The following is a 21,117-nucleotide window of genomic DNA, read 5'->3' on the forward strand; positions in this document are numbered from 1 at the left end:
CAATCCTTGCTTCAGTAGTTTCAGAATGGATTATTTAGTGTTCTTTGGTAAGACCCAAGACGTGAAGACTACTTGGAAGCTGCCACTGCACGCCACCATAACATCCTATTGCGTCTTCATTCTTTCATTGCTCGTACTTGCTAAAATGCCCTGGCTTCTGGTTTATTTCCAGGTGCAGTTCAAGGTGCTGGTTTTGACCAAAAAAACCTCTTAGCAGTTTGGTTTCTGGGGATTTGCTATAAAAACATTCTGTGAAATGGGAAGATCTTGAAGGGAATGTCTTTTAAGTGAAAAGCCCTCAACTTACAACTTTCTTCCCCTGAGCACTCATTTACTTACTTGGAATATTTAATTTGTCATTTGTTTGTCAGGCTTTCACATGGCTGATGGACTAAAGAAGAGAAGTTTTACATCTCACTGGATAGAAAGGATAGGCGATCTAATGTTTTGAATGCATTTTTTAATTGTTCCTGCATACACTCACATTATAGGATGAAAAGCTATTATATAGCAAAATGCAAGAGTTAAATAAGAAATTAAACCAGAAAATAATAGTGAGAGCATGTCTGATATATATCCATAATAATCAATTTTTATTTGCAAGAAAAACACTGGGATGAGTGCACAGACAGAAGGATATGTTAATCTGTGTTTGTTGTCAGCTTATATTAAAGTGTGGGAGAAAGAGCACTGGGATCTTTTGGTCTGTGATACTGAAAAGGAGTAAGAGATACTTTATTTGTGTATTCTGGACAGCCTATAATGATGATGATGATGATGATGATGATGATGATGATGATGATGATGATGATGATGATGATAAAAGAAAACAGCAAGGCAGCACTGACAATATGACAGAGGAGGAAAGGGTAGGCTCTTACTCAAGGTTCATAATACTAAGAAACGACTGGGGAGTAATAGAAGTCTGTTCAAGAGCTTTCTGTCTCAAAATCTAAAATGCCTGTTTTTAAATGTCTTCTTAGAAAACTTCATTGTACTCGGAACTACATCCATCTGAACCTGTTCCTCTCTTTCATTCTAAGAGCAATCTCTGTTTTAGTCAAGGATGATATTCTCTATTCCAGCTCCAACACAGCTCACTGTCCAGAGGATCAAACCTCATGGGTAATAAACCTCATTTGCTACCTGGTATAATACTGTTGTGTCACTAAATTTTCCTCCTCATCTTTGAAATATTTAGGAATACCAAGCTGTCAGCGTAGACAATTCTGTGGAGAATATAATGACTAGCAAAATGGTCTATTAGAATTAGCCAGAGAAAGAAGGTTACAGCACAAGTAAGAGGAGGTAATGTTGTTTTGCATGTCCATGAAGGGACAACATGTCATCTGCCAAAACAAATCATGACCAGCTATAGCTCAGAATAAATATGGCCACTGCATTAATCAGCTGGGAGAGTTTAAGACAAACAGGAGTGCTGTCAGCTGGGAACGATTAAAGGCAGCTCGTCTGGAAATGTTCCAGCAGCTTTATCAGGGGTCCAGGAATTGGACAGGTATCAATGGAGGGAGAGAAATGAGTCGGGGAATTAAATGTTTGCAGGAGTTGTCTTTATTAACTCCTCTGTACTTTCTGGCTATGACAGAAGTGTTGTCATTTGCAGGCAAGCTAGTATGTTAACTGCATTTTCATGCACAGGGGTTAAAAAAATCTCAAGTCTTGCTGTTAAAAGGCTGACCACTATATGATATTCCCTATTCTCTGCCTCCATTGTTTCAGTCAAAAGTGCTGCAGAAGAACCCTACAAATATTGCTGAATACCTTCTGAATTTAATTTACTACAGTTTAAGCTTGTGAGAAAAAAATGGAAGGAAGATATTTTTATATTGATGAAGCCGTATTGTCCCAAAGCATAAAGTTCTTAGCAGTGACTACCAAGCTGTATGTATGAATTCATAATCTGGGATATTTCTAATGAAGACAAATAGGCTCTGAGTTAGTAGACCCAAAGTAGTTAGTAGGCAGACTGCCAGGGCTAATCAAAAGTTCTTAGGTCCTTGAAAGATTAGTCAATGGACTCTCAAAATACTACTTGATTTCTGCAATTTCTTTTATTTTCCAGTTATTCTTAGCTGCAAAGCCTCCTACTTTCCTATTTAAATATGTCCACTTTTGTGGACTGTTGAGTAATTTCTCTTGCATTATATGTGGGATGATCTGACACCAGCTTGGCAAGGCTGTTTTGCCTTGCATTGGCTGGATGCTACCTTTCGTACGTAACAGCATGCAGGGTTTGCCCCTTTTGTCACATGTGTGTGATGTTCCACAGTTCTGCTGCACGCACAGATGTCTAAAAGCACACAATTCAAAATGCAATGTAACTAGGTCCTGGATCTGAATGACACAGAGCCATAATTTTGGCTAACTCTTTACTGACAGATACCTTTGCTGTTCAGCATCTGGAAGTACACCTGATACAGGATTAGCTGCAGGAGGAAGGGAAAATATTTTGATGTGGGGTTCTGGTATGTAAATTGAGATTATAATACAGGAGGATATTGGAATTTAAAAGAGATTACAAAAATTTTAGACTGTGACTGCTAATCTGGTTGTAAGTAGTCATAAGCATAAAAGCGAATTCCAGCTTGCATTTTGAAATGTTTAATTTTCTCTGTGTTAAATTTTCTGGCCCATTACTGGTCTGCAATGGATATCCCTTCAGTGGATACAAAGTCCAGAGGTAAGATTAGCCTTACCAAACAAGATGACCAAACTAAGCTGTTTCTCTGGGCTTCTGTCTTTCTCACTGGACAGTTTATCTCATCTGCTTTAAGACTTTCTCTGGACATGCCTGTCTCTCTTCATGAGCTGTATAAGGAGCTAGTTGGCTAGTAGGTGGCTGGATTTCACCAGAAACCTTGCTTGCAGGCAGCTAAAAATAGGTGAAATTAATTCAAACCCTTGGGCTCTTAGTTGTCTATATAGGTATGTACACAGGCATAAATATAGGCATGTATGTTACTTGGAATGCACTGAGATACCCGAGATACCACCAGGGGCTGATGGATACAAAGAAGTATCTCTAGGAGGTCTGTGCCCTTCTGGCTTAGCCGCTGGTGACTGGGTTCCCTGAGGGCATCTCCCTTCATAATAGACACCTATGTTTAGACAGAGGAATCAATCTCTAAATGAGTAAGTTACCTACTTGGGCATTTGGTGTACTTGGAATTTTAACAGAAACAGTGGAGGTATGAAAGGTATTTAAAATGGGGAAGGGAGCAAAGCAGGCAGAAACTAGAAGTTTTATTTAGTCCATTTTGTTTAGTCTGTTACGTTCACCATATCATCACATTTCTCAGCTCAGGCTCAGCAGAAACATTTTTATGTTCAATTCTCGCATCCCAGATTCCCAGCAGCCAGCACTGTGGAACCATCAGCAGCACAGACATCTGAAAATTAATTCTGAAGAGCAGCCCACAGACTATAAGTATATTGGGACTTCATGCTTATGTGTTTTGTTAATTAAGAAACACTAAAGCATTTTCTAAAGGGAGAACATTATTTTAAAAAGTCCAGTCAACAACTTCTTCTAAGTCCACTTAGAGTATTCATCATGTAAAGTTTTATTTTTCACTGTTTCCCATTTAGCCTTGAAAAATTCATAAAGCAGTTTCTTTGTTAATTTTTACTATGTTAGGAGGCCAGCTGGGATTTTAATATATTTCTTAGCCATGTAGTAGATGATCATTTAATCTAATAGCCATTCATTAACTAACTATTGCAAATGTGTGCATTTATCGATAACCACTACCTTTTACAATATTTATGCTGTGAAGTTTTCAAAATTTCTGAGTGAATTTGCTATGAGAGCCATCTAAATAATTTTTTTAATTCATTTTCTTTTTATATATACAGTAACATTTACAATGTCTCAATTTGCTTGACTGAGGAAACAAAATTTCTACTGGACCTGGGTTACTAGTATTACATGGAGAGTTAAGACCTATAGGATATATTTATAACAGCATCTTTCCTGCAACAACTTTGATCCCTATTCTCAAATTTCAGGTGGGCTGCAAGGCTATTTTGGTGTTTTTTCAGTATGGTGTTATGGCAAACTTTTACTGGCTCTTAGTTGAAGGACTTTACCTCCACATCCTCCTTGTGCTAATATTCTCCCCCAACAGACACTTCACAATCTATCTGCTGATTGGATGGGGTAAGAACTTAAACATCTTTCAATAATATTCTTTTTTCTGTATGTATGTATTAGTCAGGTTCAGCATTTCATACCAAGGTAGTCATGCCATTTCTATTGGATGACTCCTCAGACTCACTAGTTCCTCAGTTCAGCTCCAGCATAGGTTACAGCTGCTGTACCATGGGAGATAGCGGGCACAAAACTGCTGAAGCACAACTGCTAGCTTGCTCCTTGGCATGGCTCTGACCTGGGCCAATCTGCACAATGCCCAGGGGTTGCTCAGGATATAGGATGGTGGAAGGACTGCCACCGCAAAACATATGATTCAGGCTGTCCTAATTTGGGAGGAAAAAGGAAGTTTAACTGCACAGCCACAGGCTATGCTATGCTATTTGCCTTTTTGAAAAGCCCAATAATATTGTCCATCTGGTTTTAAATACATGTATTCCTTTCATTTCCAGAAAGTGCAATGATATTTATACAGAGCACTTTAAAGCTTCCAGTAATAGGTGGTTATAAAACATTTAGGTATTGCTGGGAAATGGGAATAAACCAGTGTGTGGGAATGGTTCCTTATGAAATGATTTACACTGTGGTTTTATACTGTAGTCCTTGGAAGTGCATTGGGAATGCATAACTTGTATCTATCTCCCTGTAGGTCACTCTGACAGCTTGAAAGAAACCTAAGAAAGGCACGTTTTTTGTGTATTAGTCATTATGGCTGCATTTTTATAAGAAATAAACCCACTTCCCTTCAGTCTTTGTAATACATTGCTTACATCACGTAGCTCGTCGGATAGGCCTCTCCCTCCATTCACTAAACTGTTTATTGTATGCTGTATATTTGAGGAATAATTGGTTACTAGGGGGCTGAACTTTTTTTTTTTGGTGGACTTATATTTTTGTGATCATCCTCTAAACCTCTTTGGGATTTTTCAGGAATTCCTACCATATTCATTATTACGTGGACAGTGACACGGATCATTTTAGAGGACACTGGGTAAGTGGGGGGGGGAGAGAAAGCTTAAAGCCTCCAACTCTGCCAATACAATCCTTGCCTTGGATATGGTGGTGTTCACACAAAAGTGGTTTGCTGTTCTGAAGGGGATGAGCACAGAACTGAAATTTCAGATATGGCAGTAAAGGGACAGGTGTAAAGGAGCTCTTCAGCATGCTGTTTATGCTTGCTGTTTACTTGAAAAACTCTAAAGGCAGGAGAGGTTATGACTAACGTTACCCTTTGAGACCTGCATTTAGAGCTATCTGCTTTGGAAGTCAAAATAGTACTTAAAATAGCAATGGGAGTCTTGAATTCAGTGCTGCAATACAGTGCAGTAAGATGCTGGGAATTCTAATTTGCTAACTAGCAGCTCAAAAGATTGAAATAGATAACCTTGGGTATGTCTAAATTACATTCCCAGAAGTGAAGCAATGTGATGTAAATATATGTAAGATGCACGTAGTCAGGTAAAACTATAACTAGAGCTAGGCCTGGCTCCTGGCATGGGAAGGGGAACTGAGATAAGAATTTTGTAGGAAGATCAGACTTGCTGCCTCTGCTGGCCCCAAGGAATGGGAGAGCATTCTTAGTGGGACAAACAGTTTTCACACTCCTTTTTTTCCACCTGACTAATATTTTTCAATTGATTCTGTAATTAAACTGGAAAAATCATGTCCTACATAATTTCTGTTTTCTTTGCAAGACCTCTAACATGTAAACCGAAGGCTAACTCTTTCCTTTTTCATTATGATCACAGTTAGAGGAACTCTGAAGGGTATTGCCCTTGCTTAAGATTAATCTTTCAGAGCACTTATTCTCAGAGTATTTGGACCAAAAGTGCTGAGCCCACAGTGAAAATTAAATTTTCAGTTTTTCAGACAAAGTTTCAGGTTCAGTCTCACATTTTCCTAAACCAGTTCCAGCCGTCTGTAACGTAAATGTCCCACAAGGAATGATGTAATCTCAATTGTATCTGTCCGTTGCTTTAGATCTTCCTGCTACCCAGAGGCTGGTGTTAAGTGCTTATTGGAAAAGTATCCTTACACAAAGTGAAACTAAGCTTGGTTTCCTCCATGATGTCTAATGGTACAGTCTAGTGTGCCTGATGTTTTAGCTCATTTGAATATGTATATTAAAACCAGGGAATTAAAAATAAAAGCAGAAAAAGATTGAATGCCAAATTCTAGACTAGAATAGGCATTATTTTAGTGTGCTTTGACTTGTATACAAGAAATACTTCTCCTCATAGGTCTTGCTTGCCAGATGATATTAATGTCAACATCATTTTCCCTCTTTTTTTTTATAGTTGCTGGGATACAAATGAGCGTGGTGGTCCCTGGTGGGTTATACGAATACCAATTTTAATTTCTATTATAGTAAGTAAATTTTGAAGCATGAATTATAGATCACTTCAGCATTGTGCCATGCATATAGCCATTATTCTTTACTGCTAGTTACAGATAGGCAAGAATTCTGTTTTAATGAAAAGAAATTGCGCTGTAGGAGAAATGTTAAACAGATGCCAAGGCCATTAAAATTTGTTGCCTGCAAAATTTATCTGCCTCCTATTAAATGAGCAGTTGCTTTTATTTGTGTGTTGTTCTTTCTTTAACATCTCTCCTGTTTATGAGCCTGGGGGAAGCAAAAATCTAATTATACTTTTCAATGAATTGCAGATTTGATTTTGCGTGTAAATAGATAGCCCTACAATTGAGAATCCGATATTATTGCAGCCATAAAAAACTATGGCTGTGTATATCTTTCTTTAATTGGTAGCCTACTGAAATATATATTGAACATGAACTATTTGCAAAAGAATACCATTTGAGAATGTTTCATGGGGCTTTTCCTATGTGGAACTCATTAGAATTACTGGAGTAGCATAATAGAATTCCTGTTCAGTGTAATGATTGTGTAATTAACTTTGGGCATAATATATTACGGTTATATGTCCATTTCTGAAAACAGTCACAGTGCAAATTAATACATTTCAGATACATTTGCTTTATTTTTAACATTTTAGTCAGAAAAATTAGGGCATTATTAGATTACATAAGATTTCAAGAATCCACGTTACACTTGGGCTTTCAATCTGTGCCTGCTGAAAATCATTTTGAGAGAACTTCCTATCATCTTCATCAGAGTGAATTCTACAGTGTTTAAAGAGAAAGCAGAGTAGGCATATGTGTGAAATGACGTAAGGTAAGGACTCACAGAAAAGATGTTTTATGATATGAAGAAATGGGCACGCAACAGAACTACAGCACAAAGAGAATACATGTACCTCAAAGGAGCTGGAGAATGGGGGATGGTCTAGAGTGAAGAAAATACGCTGAAAGATAAAAGCAAAACAAACCACCTGGTGTTTACAGAAAGATGAAAATCTGTTCTCTGGATGTTCAATTTAAACAGCTATCTGGTAGACAGCTGAGCCTTCATGTGCCAGAAAGCAGTGCTTCTCAAAAGAAGTCCTAGACCTGGAAATGGAAGTTACCCAAGTGCTCATTGGCAGACTTGAATTGCAGCTGGATCTTGGCAAAGACTGGGAAATGAGTTGTGAGTTAAGAAAATGGAGTACTAGTCAGTCAGCAAAAGTCCAGTATATCATAAAACGTGGACCAGAATCACTGTTTGAGGCAAAGGAAGTCATTCTCCTTTTTGTTTTAAGGGTTCTATTACTGATTTGATACAAAGGGATTGTAAGACATAGGGAAACATTTTGCAAATGACCTTTTTTGGCTTGCCGGGTGTACATGTTTAGGAACTGCTGTCTCCTTCCAGATGTGTTTCTTGTCTTAAACAGCATGTTTTAGGGATTAGAGCAACTAAAGATGGCCAAGCGATTCTGCAGTGTGTACTGTATGAAGCAGCTTACTTCTCCGATTAGATGATTCTTCAGCTGTTTGATCAATTACATTTTGCATTTGGGAATTTAAGCTGTGAAAGGGAGTTATAAAAGCAGTGATACTCACCCTTTCCTGCTGGATAAGTAACATATCTTGTTGGAGCATCAAACTACAACCAGCATGTTCATTGTGGCAGCTAGGATGCTATGCAAACTTACTGCTGCGCAAAGTAGAGCGCGCATTCATAGAGCAAGAGGAGCTAATGAAATGTCACGTAAAATTGGTCATTGATGAGTGAAAAACACTACATTCATGAGAACATAATTTTCAATATATATACACCACGATAAGCTTCAACATTTCCTGTTACCTTCTAGAAAAAATAGAAGTTGAAGATTCAAATCTTTGAATAATGAGGTCAGTGCTGCCTGCCATTCAACAGTGAAAATAGATCATTGCAAGTTCTTTGGATAGGTGTTGTGAAAGAGTCATGATGTTTCTCAATAAAGGTATGATGTACTTACATCATACTCACTCACACAGTGCCTTCAGTCTGCTCGAGAATGTAGAGAGACTGGAAGACCCACAGAGAATGGTGACAAGGATGACCAGCAATAACAAATGGCTTCAGTAGTAGGAAGGACATCTGTGAAAGTAGTCAATGAGGTGAACACAGGAAAACTCTGAAAGAAGCTGAATTTCAGGAAAATAAAGGAGAGCAGGGCACCTAAACTGAGAACTGCCATCAACTGCCTTATGTAATGGCATGAAAGAAAGCCCAGGGTATGGCTGACATTGAAAATCTTTCAGAGGAGGAAGAAGGGTGAAGAAGAGTAGAATAGAGCCTGATTGTGAGGATGAAGCCATGAACATACTTTTGAAAGACAGAGGAAATGAAGCAAAGGTTTTAAGGAACAATGGTTTAACTGCATTAGATTTAACAGGAAGTCTGCTCAGCCTTCATGCCATATTCACTCTCTTCCATTGATTTCTGTGTTAACTCCAAACATTTTCACCGCTTAGAAGATTATACTTTCTAGAAGGTTATTATCCAACAGTAAACAGTACTGTGAGAGCAAGTTCTGAAGTCACTTCTCAAAGTGGCAATGGCTTCAGTTAATTCAGTGTGTCAGAAACCTTCCCTGGCATCTCCTCCTGACAATTTTGGCTTGAGAAAAGTTATTTGGCAGGCTTCCATGCTTCACGCGTACACATTTCAGAGTTATTTAATTGGGGGTGACTATTCCAAACAGTTAATGTGGTGTTACCGGTATTCTCCATTTAGCAAATGCCTCCACAGCTGCCTTCTCTATACTTCCACTTGCCTAAACTGCTCTCGTTTGGGAAGGAGTGGTGTTTGGGTGGAAACAGTACTTCTGTCACATCAAAGTAACTGAGAATGTTTATTGTGTTATCTCACATTGCAGGTAGTGTAAGAGACTAAATAGCAAGAAAGAAGCAACATGAAGACAGTTTAAATGATACATGCTCAGGCAATGTGTTTAGACTCAAAAACTTATTGTCAGAAGCAGTCAACCAGTAGAAAAGGGTACCAGCAGCATCTTGCTGTTACTCCACTAAAGAGGCAGCATTCGCCATCACTCTCTAGCAGTTTCTCTGCATTCACATTATTTTCTCATTTTCCTCTTCTTAGATGTTCATTGAACAGTATGCATATTCTATTTTACTTAAAGACATTATGCTCAAACGATTTTAGGGGACTGAAAAGCTACAATGCTAAAAGTAAAATTCCAGGGCACTACTTGTTTCATATTTTATTGAAACATACTATTCTAAATCAGATATATACTTTAAAGGATTTTAAGAAATGATCAATTCAATAATAATCTTAGAGAAATTAATTTGCTCCACTGTAGTAAGTCAGTGGCAGTTGCCACCTTTAGATCTTAATACCCGGTTTCAGCTGGCTGGATTTACAAGCTCAGTCATGCCAAGGGCTGTTACAAACTCCAAACGAGAATGTATGTTTTTCATTAATCCAAGATTGTGCTTACAGACAGAAAGGTATGTGTTTGAAAACAGACTTAACAGTAATACATGAATGTCAGTCAAGAATGTGAGTCACCTGAATGTAGTTTTGCAGATGATTTGATGCTTCAGAAACCAAATGGATGACAGTTTATTCTGTTACAGTAGAAACTAGGGATGCCTGTGAAGAACAAGAAGTTATTCTGCCAATCCCTTTGCAAATACAGAATAAAGATTTTTTCCTTCTCCTATTTTGTGGCTAACAAATATACAATGAAATGGAAGCTCTCTCCTTGTCCACTAATACTGGCTCCAGTGCATATGGCAAAGTAAATGTATATCCCTTGGTCTGTATACTCTGCTGTGGTAAGTCTGTAGATACAATCAGCAATAACAGGCTTCTGCCTGTTACGTTTATAGGAGACTTGCATCAAGGAAAACTTATAAGTCATCATCTGCCTGAAAAATGTATGTTAAGTTCAGTAAAGGCCTATATTTTCTAACATTACTTTTTGTTCTTCTTTTTTCAAAAATATTAGATGTAATTTTCCTAATTTTTTATTTAATCCCTGTCAGTTCCTGTCACTTCCCATCACCCATCATTCCAAACAAAATATTAAATACAGAGGGGCATGCAGTTGCTCTGATCACAGTTTATTTATTAACATCACAAATTGTACTGGGTATGTCAGAGAAGACACAGAAATTCATTGAACTTAAAAAGCATACAGCCAAATTGTTAAGACTGGAAAAAGAAGAGTTCCAGCAATACATCAAGGCAGAGACTGAAGGTTTATAGCAGTGAGGCAGGCACTGTCTGGTTGGGTACCCAGCCTCCTGATTTTGGGCTTCGGGATGGGGTTAGTTAAAAACAATAAAATGCTCATTTTCACAGTGATAGAAATTTTTCTCTAAGTTGATTTCTTCTAAAATGTGTGCATTTGCTGCAGCTATTTATGTAGCTGTAGCTGCAGTTTTTAGCTCACGTTGTTGCTGTGAAGATGTGGATTCCAAGTGTTTCCTCGCTTTAGTATGGGCATGCTAAATTTAGCGTGTGGTTTTTCTAGACCGCACCAAACAATCCAGCACCAGAAGGGCTGGTGAACACAAGGTGCCAAAAGCCAAGGATGAAGAAATAATGGGAGTGAGACTTGGGATCTACTGAGTTTTATACTTCAATTTTCTGGATTGATCAGGGTCTGATCATAACTTTTTTTATGCAAGTGCCTTCCTATGAAATAAAATATGAAATAAAATAATACTACTGTTCTATCTCAGAGTGCTGTCACAAGAATTAGACTGCAAGGATTCAGTTCCTTCAGTGACAATGTCTGCATCAGTACCCAAGACAGACAGATACTTGTGAGAGGAGGCCCTTTCTATGCTTGATTGGAGTGGAGAGATCACCTGTGGAACAATATTCTCTTCCCCTAATTCAGAGAGAATATATTAAAAGTCAAGGCGAGAGGCAAGAGGGGTCAAAACTGTGTATGGGACTCACATTTTCCTTTGGGCTTCCGTCATGAATCCACATGATAATTTAGGACAATGCTTGATTGCACCAAATCACATCCAATGTCCCATCCTGCTAGGAAACCTGTCTTCAGCTGAGATTTTGGAAGGAGGGCATTTCTGACAACTGGGGCTTTCAAAGGCGATTGCCAACCGGACTAGAACTGGTGGCCATGCAGAGGTGCACGGGACGTAACAAACCTGGTGAGGCAGAAACTAGACAATAGGTTTGACAGTGTAGAGCTTGATGTGTTCCGGCAGGAGGTACACAACACCCACTGCTGAGGTGATTTGTCTGACTTGATAAACGTTTCTTTCTGGTGCGTATTGAGTGGAGAAGTCAGAAATCACCATTATATTTGTTCTCTTTGCAGGTGAATTTTATACTTTTCATTAGTATTATAAGAATCTTACTGCAGAAGTTAAGATCTCCAGATGTTGGAGGAAATGACCAGTCACAGTACAAGTGAGTCATATTTTTAGATACTATATACAGAACCAAAATGATCTCTGTAAGATTTCCTCTGAAACTTGCTACCAACAATTGCTGTGATACTGGAATTACATTTAATTCAGAAGTACTTTTAGATGTTGTTTAATGAAGATCTTATCACTATGCTGAAATAGAGACGAACGTAGGTTTTTTTTGTCTAACACTGAATTAAATAAAAAATATGCAACTTCATAAAGACCAACAAGCTATTCTTGAATTTGAGTTTAATCCTTGAATGAATATGCTGATACAAACAATATGGAGAGTAATATCTTTCTTTTAATGTATAAATATTTCATTTTGACATAACAAAAGTTTCAAGATCAAAACACTTTGCTTCAGCCTCCTTAAAAACACTTTTTAAAAAAAAATTTCATTTCTAAAATACTTGTTGTTGTAATATTTACTTATATTTTAAGAGCTGGAAAGAAGTGATGTTGTTCCCAAAAATTTAAAAAACAAAATGTTTTATGTTGATTTAGAATAGCATCTTTATTTTTCTAGAGGAAAACAAGTGTTTCTGCTGTAGATCAACTTCATTTCTGTTTAGGCTTTCTTCTTTTGTGTTTTGGTTTGAACACCAAATCCTAACATCCATTGTTTCCCCAGCTTTAGAATCAAGGAATATCAGGGGACAATTCAAATACATTGCTAAAATTGGATTTGTTCTTTATTATATTGCCATATCACTTATTGTTGTTTATTATCATAGCTGCTGGATACTGTAATCCAGAATCAAGAGTCTGTTGTAGTAGGTCTTACTTGAAAGCCCAGATATAGACACTGAGTTTGACACTTCAGGATGTTAATATGATATTTCAATGACAAAACCTAACGTGAACACTGAAAATTCAAAACCATGCAAGTGGCTTTAGAAAATGTGCTCCTGGATAACACCTTTTCTTCATTTAAAAAATACTGAATTCCTGTCCTAAAAGCAGATAAAACACAGTGTGCTAAAGTAAAGCATATCTTTAAAGCCAAGAGAACTAGGACCTCATGAGTTTTGTAAACAACATGACACATTTGATGCAAAAAGTGAAGAATTCTGATGTGTCACGGAAAAGACGACACGACTAGATTGACATAAGGCTTTGCTTCGTAGAGCTACAAGGGTCCTTTTTTGTGTTTGCTGCTTGAATTAACTAAACATGTGGGAGAACCAAATCAACCTAGATGAAATTATGCAGTTGCCACATTACTGTTTAGCACAATGACCAACCTCTGGGCAGGAAATCCCCTCAAGTTTACTTCTTGTGACAGGAACTTTTGTTTGTTTCTGTGTGGTATTTATGTATTTTATGAAAACAAGGCATTCCCTTCCTATCAGTCCCATCATTTTCCACAGTTTACTGTAGCGCTTCATAGTATAAAATGTTCAAAAGTAGTCCTTGTCCTTCATTATTCAGCCCTGTGAATTCTTTGCTTTTAGCATTTGATTGCCTGATTAAGTTTGGATTGGATGGTGTTTAGCTGATACCCATGGGAACAGTAGATTAACCTCCTCAAGAAATACTGCATCTACAGAGCAAATTAAAGGTCTGGAAGGCTCGTTTTTCAAAATGCAAATGCATTTTCTAAACTACAGAGAAGAATAAGGCTATTTGGTCTATCCCTTTCCTTCACTAAAATGTAAGTGCAGTATAGAGAAAGTAACATCAGCTAGACAAAAATTATTAAAACAAGAATGGAATGAAAGTGAAATATGAGTCTAAAATGAATACTACTCATGCAAGTCACCATTTTTCTTCCCTTCCTCTGTCCCACTTGCTTGTACCTGGTTCCATCCTTTTTGTTGCTCGTTTTACTTTTGCAGTGGTAAGGTTAAGTTCAAATAAAATCAGTTTTCCATTTCACTTGGGAAACCGGAAATTTGCTGCCATCCTCATCTCCTCCAGTTGTAAATGAATTTCTTCTGCTAAGGAAATCCTATGTGTCCCGCTTACTGGTATCACCTTTAGATGTGAGGGCTTTACTATTCTTGAGAAACTTTGCTGTCAGAACTGATTATTTCCACATAAATAGATGCAGCCTCTGGGACATTATGAACAAAGGAAGGCCATGCAGACTGACACAGAAAAAATAAACTGCTTGAAATACCTTGACTTTTCTGTTAAAATAGGTGAATTCACAACGGCATCCTTTCATTGTTGAATCAAGTTATATTCATCAAGACAGTGATGAATTATGGGACTCAAGATTATAACTTCTTGAATTTTATCTGATACCAGACATCTATAATCATGCATGATTTGCCCTGTATAATATATAAAACTGATGTTATTAGAGTGAGATAAGTGACAGAGAAGGGATAATTAGCAATTCATAATTTCAGTGGTTTCACAGGCAGTTTGTCAGAGCTGCTGTGCTTAATAATTTAAAGTTCTTCTTAACTTCGGTAGTGTCTTGTGCTAAAATGTATTATGTAATTGACGACATTAAAAATTAGTTAATGGTATATGTTTAATACCATCAGTATAGTTATGAGATTTTGGTATTTGGGGGTAAATCTGAAATTGCTCATGAAAATCTCACAGTTGAGATTATTCTGGATCACATTTCCTATGTACTGCTTGCATATTGTGTATGTGCAATGTACAGACTAACCATACGGTTGCACATTTAAAGGAAATTAACATCAGTTAATTTCAAGAGAGAGATTTTACTTTCTATACAAGAGGATCTGTCAGTATGACTGTCCTGGTTTCGGCAGGGATAGAGTTAATTTCCTTCCTAATAGCTGGTACAGTGCTGTGTTTTGGATTTAGGACCAGAACAAAGTTGACAACACACCGATGTTTTAGTTGTTGCTAAGCAGTGCTTACACTAGTCGAGGACTTTTCAGCTTCCCATGCTCTACCGACTGAGAAGGCTGGAGGTGCACGAGAAGCTGGGAGGGGGCACAGCCAAACTGGCCAAAGGGACATTCCATACCATGGGACGTCACGCTCAGTACATAAACTGGGGGAAGCTGGCCGGAGGGGCCGCTGTGATCATCTTCATTGTATTATTATTATTATTATTATTATTATTGCTGCTATTATTTTATTTCAATTATTAAACTTTTTTTATCTCAACCCATGAGTTTTTCTCACTTCTACTCTTCCAATTCTCTCCCCCATCCCACTGGGGGGGAAGGGTGAGTGAGCGGCTGTGTGGTACTCGGTTGCCAACTGAGGTTAAACCACAACAATGACTTTGCAGGAAGGCGTGATTCCTTTCCACTCTGAACCATTTATGCCAGGTAGAAAATACCTTGAGAGATCTGATGGCAGCTCGTGGCACTCTGTCGAATGTGGTCCTGTGGATTAATGCAGTAAAACCCCACCCCCAAAAACCGTGCCATGAAACCAGGCTGGGAACTGAACGTGTGTCAAAGAAACACAGCAGAGGGCATACACCCTGCTGCTGTCCAGAGGGCAACTGGAAAAGGGTCTTTTGGTTTAGAGAGGCCCTGCAGCCTTTTGCCACCTTTTGAAAGAGTGCGAGGTCAGCAAGATCAAGTATAACATGGAATTCCACACGTTAATTTATGAGGTTACTATGTGGCTAATATCATAGCAAGCCTGAAAGGAAAACAATTTGCAATAAATGACTCTTACTAAGACTGTTTATAAATCTGAAGTCATACGAGGTTTATGTAAACGACATTGCATCAGGTTCTTATCTTAGTAAAAGAAGAGCTTATCATTAAACTCTTTTCTCTTTTATTTACCCAGGAGACTTGCAAAATCCACGTTGTTGCTTATTCCGTTATTTGGAGTTCACTACACAGTGTTTGCTCTATTTCCTGACCGCAGTTCCAATTATTATAAAATAATCTTTGAGTTGTGTTTGGGATCTTTTCAGGTAAATTTTAAAGTTTTTATTCAGAAGAAGTTTTATTGACCTAGGTTGGTGCTGCCTACTAACTAAGGAATATTGTCTCTTTCCAGGGGTTGATTGTTGCAGTCCTGTATTGTTTTTTGAACAGTGAAGTAAGTCTCACCTTTCCTACTGAGGATGTTAAATATTGTTTTCGGTAAACGTATAAGTGCCCCTATAATTCCACTCTGATACATGAAGCTGTTTTAGAAGACGTTTGCATTCCTATTTATAGAATATATATGTGGCAGTTTCTATGCAACAGGAGAAATTAGTGTAGTTGGGTGAAGAGTTAAGAGCTGCTTGAAATATAATTCCTTGCAAACCGAGGTGTTAGTGTGTCTTCTGTTACCTAATGTGATCTTATTCTAGTTCTGTTATAAGCAATGTGGATTGTGCAAGTGAGGTGCAGCAAGTCTAGAAATTTATCCAAAAATTGAAATGACATGGACCTGTTAGAGTGAGTCCAGAGGAGGGCCACAAAAATTATCAGAAGGCTGGAACACCTCTTCCGTGAACAGAGGCTGAGAGAGCTGGGGGTTGTTGAGCCTGGAGAAGAGAAGGCTTCAGGGAGACCTTATTGTGGCCTTTCAGTATAAAAAGCAGCGATTGTAAGGAAGATGGAGCAAGACTTTTTAGTGGGGCTTGTAGTGCCAGGACAAGGGGTAATGGTTTTAAACTGAAAGAGTAGGTTTAGATTGCATGTAAGGAAGAAATGTTTTCTGTGAGGGTGGTGGAGAGACTGGCACAGGTTGCCTGGAGAAGTTGTGGATGCCCCATCCCTGGAAGTCTTCAAGGTCAGGTTGGATGGGGCTTTGAGCAACCTGATCTAGTGAAAGGTGCCCCTGCCCATGGTAGGGGGATTGGACTAGATGATCTTTAAAAGCCCCTACCAACCCAAACTATTCTCTGATTCTATTCCTAGAGGTCCCCATTTGACCACCAATAAACGTGGAAAAGTTCCTCACGTACAAGAACATTTTCAGCTCATCTTGTGCATTTTCTTTTTAACACAGGTGCAAGGGGAGCTGAAAAGAAAATGGCGGAGTTTGTGCTGGAAGCAGACAGCAGGCAGAGATTACAGACTCCACAGCTCTTCGATTTCTCGAAATGGATCAGAAAGCGTTTCTCAGCTCCACCGGAATTCAGGGGCTCAGTCATTTATGCAGACAGAGACCACCATGATTTAAATCAGCTAGGTCCCCCAAAACATGAAAAACTGTGGGATATATGATTCATTATGCAACTTGATGTGATACTTTATAAAATGTACAGTTTAGTGCTTTGCTCTTCTACATGTTGGTATTTGGGAAATTGGTTTGTGCAGCCAACCAGTTAGAAACAGAGATACCTACCCCACAGATGCTTTCTGTTTTTTTTGAATGGTATTCATATTAATTCTGATGTTCTCTTGGTGTTTACTAGCCGTAACTATTCAAAAACTCATTTACTATAATGGTCCCTCTACCCTCCCAACACGTCTGCAAGATAGATGTCTGGTATCCTGTTCAATGCAGACTGCTTTGGTACATGTTGAAAAGGTTAAGATGGGAAGCAAGAAAATTTCTTACACTTTATTTATACTTAAGGAAACATTTCTTTCCTTAAGGATTAGGAAATTCTTTCCTAATTATGGAAAACAAAATAAAAGTAAAGACATGTAAGACTATAATTAACTGCACTGGGAGTTTAGTGTGCTGATCCAGGAAATCACGAACATTATTAATACAGAGGGGAAAAAAGGTAGTACTTCTCGGCTAATTGCATAAATTTCAGAGATTACTTTCTACAGAGTTTGATTCCAATCTGTTGTTCCTTTCAAAAATGCCTGGTTTTATGTTTAGGTGCAGAAAGTAGGGCTACCTTTGCAGTCCATACAGAAAAGGCTACTGTAATAGTTTTGATTAAAACATCAGCATTTTCCAATAGTGCTATTGCAATCACCAGCTGTTCTCTTCTGTTTAAAATCAGAGATTTGTGTTGATCTTTTATTAAACAATTTTTTGAAGAGGTGCTTTATTGCTAGAGCAGACTGGCATAGGATAAACAGCCTTGGATAGTGTATTACCCATTGAAGATATCATTTTTATATAATGTTTTCATTGAAATATGTCTCTAGAACTACATACTTGGCAGCTAAAACAAGGAATATTGCAATAAAGTTACAACTCCCGTTTAAGGAATAATGTAAATTCTTTTAGCTTAATTCTATTCTGTATCTGTCTGAGCTGATTTAAAATTTAGCCCTGACCATGACTCCAGCAAAACAAATTAGACAGAATCCCTAAAACTTACCATAGAAGGCATAAACAGAAGGAATTCTCAACAACGCCAAGCCTTTTATGTAGCCACTTTGTAAAAAAAGACACAGAACTGACAGATTCTTATAAATATGCACAGAACATTTGCACTCTTCAAAAGAAATAAACCGAATGATGTTTACTTCCCGTGTCACGTTTAACCATGTCCACTCTAAATAGCAAGTGGGAATAATATGTATTTGCATGAGTACCTCTGATCCATAAAAGCAATTGCCCTGATGTTTCAGATCACAGATTGTATGGAGCTAGCAGAATCCAAAGTCCGTAATATTGCCAGGTAGAGGGAAGAACAGCAGCAAGGGCATGTCTTGGCAGGCATACAGGTACACTCTTGAAAATGTTACCAGTGCTGGGAATATTGTTGGCAGCTGTCGAAGTGTCCATACACCTCTTGCTCTGGTTTAATTTAGCTATTTATCAGTCCAACGCAGTTTATTTTAATGGGATTACCCCGGAGTGATACAAAGTTACGTCAGACCAAAGATAGAAAAGGCCCCATGGTTCACATGAGTACTGCAGAACAGGTAACTGTGAATGTTACATGACACTAAACTTTACAGAGTAGGTATCGTTTGAGTTAAACAATAATCACTTGATGAATTGTTACTTTGCCAGATTTGACTTTAAAGAAGCTATTGATCACCTCCAGTCATTCGGAGTGTTTTCTGCTGTCATGTGGTGGAGTAACTATGAGATTCTGGAGTGAAGTAGGCTGCCCAATGACCGTTCCATGGGGTCTAAAGATATGCCCCTACACACGTACTGAAACTAGATATATTCCCAAAGGCTTTAGACTCAGAAACCACTGCTAAACTTTAGTATTCTTCCTGGCTCTCTGAACAACCTTATCAACAAACTCTTAACTGCAAATATATGAAGACACATTGGAGCTTTGGGGGCTGCTCCTATACCTAGATTAAATACGTCTGTGCACTTTACGCTTCTTTGTCTGAAGTGGCATTGGGACTGCTCAGCACCCTGAGATGTGACGTGCAGGATGTACTTTTTTCCCCAAATTTCTAGGGTGGAAAGGCACACTTGACAAGCATTCAAGCGTACTCATCTTTATGTTCAAAGGAGGTTCTTTGAGTGAGTTGGCACACAGACAGAGTGATGGTATAGAAATAGAGATTTCAAGCAATCAGTTCCATCAGTCTGTTCTGCCTGATGCATCACCAATTATATGTGTTTATAATTCATTGTATCCTAGAGAAAACTATGTTTGTTCTAATTAGGTGAGCATGGAGAAAATCTGCATTTTAATGATTTCTGGATTATAAGACAGAAAAGCTTAAATAGGAAAATACATTTTAAGTTGCAACAAAACAGCATAGTTTCCTTTAATAGGGTGCAGATGCATTTGGACTTGATGCTGCTTTTCACGTAGAGAGTAATGCCATATGAGACAATGAAGTTGCACCAGTGAGAAAAGATGGGTGGTGTCCCTAAGTTTGTAAAGGACTATCTGGGCATGCAAAGAATGGCACACAAGGGAGAGAGGTGCTGCGTATATTTTTCTTTCAAACCAGTGAAAAGTTCAGTACTTTGTACAACCTCATCCCTCTATTAAAACAGCATAGAATATAAATACAGAAAATATGTTTTCTGTGAGACAGTTTAACTTCATAATGCTTTGTGCAAGCATTTTCATGTCAGTAAAGGCCCAGAGGGCACTCTGCTCACTTGTTTTTACTCCCAGAAAATTCTGATTTCCAAATAATTTTATGCAAAGTTACAGCATCAGCCCCATCATCACCTGTTTGACTTTCAGCTGCCTTTGCACACACAGATACACATCATGTTAAAATGTACGTAAAAGCTGCAAAACAGTTTGACAAATCTAGTACTTGATCGATGTTTTGCATCTTTGTGACACCCAGAAACAAGATAGCTTCTCACGGCTTTGTCTTTCATTGCATTTTGCACAGGGGTGTGGAATTAAATGCTCCTGCTCTGCGCTGTGGTGACTCTAAGAGTCAAAAGCACAATGTAAGAAAACATCATTTGGCCTTCTGTCATCCCTAAACCTAGTTCTCACCCTGTCCTGGCAGCATCAGGGGAGGAGGTAGAGGCAGCAAGACAAGCGTGTGCTTTCCCAGCACAGCCGTGTCACGTGGTGCTCCTCCCTTTCTTTATTCCTTTACCGCCTTTCTCCCTTTGGTTGTATCAGCGTCCAAACTGAGTTGTAAAGTCTTCGGAGCAGGAAACCTGTTTTTTTGTCCCCACTGAAAAGCCAGTAGCACATCATGTAAAGTTACTGAACAAGAATGGTAATACAAGTCACTCTCGTACTGCGGTTAATTGTTGTGCTTTACTTTCCTTGGAGCTGCCAGGGCAACACCATTCCTTCTGAGTGATTTTTATCAGCATTACCTGCTGCTGATCCCTGAGGGACACACTGACAGATTGCTCTCCAATTGCTAACCATGATCAAAATCTAAATATGTAGCAAGCATTGACTTAAATTTTCCTCTGCAGAGTTGATTTCAGCTAGGTGCTCGATAAACTCAGGTGAAATTCATCTGCCCTGGTTTCAGTATCTAAAAGCTGGATGTCTATCTCTGAGCAAAAGACTCTTTTTAAGTGCCTTCTGTACTCATCATAGAGAAATGGGCACTAGCTGAAGATGGTTCATCCCATGTTCAGCTGGGCATCTAAGGTAGGTAAGCTGAATCACCTTTTTCTCTATACTTACTATAAAATGAGCCCAGGGTAGCTGGCTAGTACTTAGATTTCTCACTCTACATCTAAAATCAGGTAAGATGAATCTCTCCAGAAAAGACCATTCCGTTTTCTGGCTAATATTACCCAGAATCTCCTTTTTAAGCCAAGTAACTTGGGTTGGCCAAAGTTACCCTCCAAAAGATGTGCAGGAGGTTTCAGAAGTTCAGGCAATGGAGGATCCCTCCGTTCATTTGGTAGGGTGTCCC

The 21,117-nt window shown here is 38.4% G+C and overlaps 1 protein-coding gene across 1 annotated transcript in view; it reads left to right on the forward strand.

Annotated features, from left to right (window-relative positions):
- The window catches only part of VIPR2 (vasoactive intestinal peptide receptor 2), a 75,273-nt gene extending 57,673 nt beyond the window's left edge, over positions 1-17,600 (forward strand). Inside the window, 8 exon segments of the mRNA XM_009329890.1 lie at positions 984-1,125; positions 4,030-4,180; positions 5,102-5,162; positions 6,469-6,538; positions 11,884-11,975; positions 15,722-15,851; positions 15,938-15,979; positions 16,883-17,600. Coding sequence (XP_009328165.1) covers positions 984-1,125; positions 4,030-4,180; positions 5,102-5,162; positions 6,469-6,538; positions 11,884-11,975; positions 15,722-15,851; positions 15,938-15,979; positions 16,883-17,056 — 862 coding nt within the window. The 3' untranslated portion in view covers positions 17,057-17,600.
- Positions 17,601-21,117: the final 3,517 nt, after the last annotated feature.

Source organism: Pygoscelis adeliae, unplaced genomic scaffold (genome assembly GCF_000699105.1).
Source record: "Pygoscelis adeliae isolate BGI_AS28 unplaced genomic scaffold, ASM69910v1 Scaffold238, whole genome shotgun sequence".
Lineage (NCBI taxonomy): Eukaryota > Metazoa > Chordata > Aves > Sphenisciformes > Spheniscidae > Pygoscelis > Pygoscelis adeliae.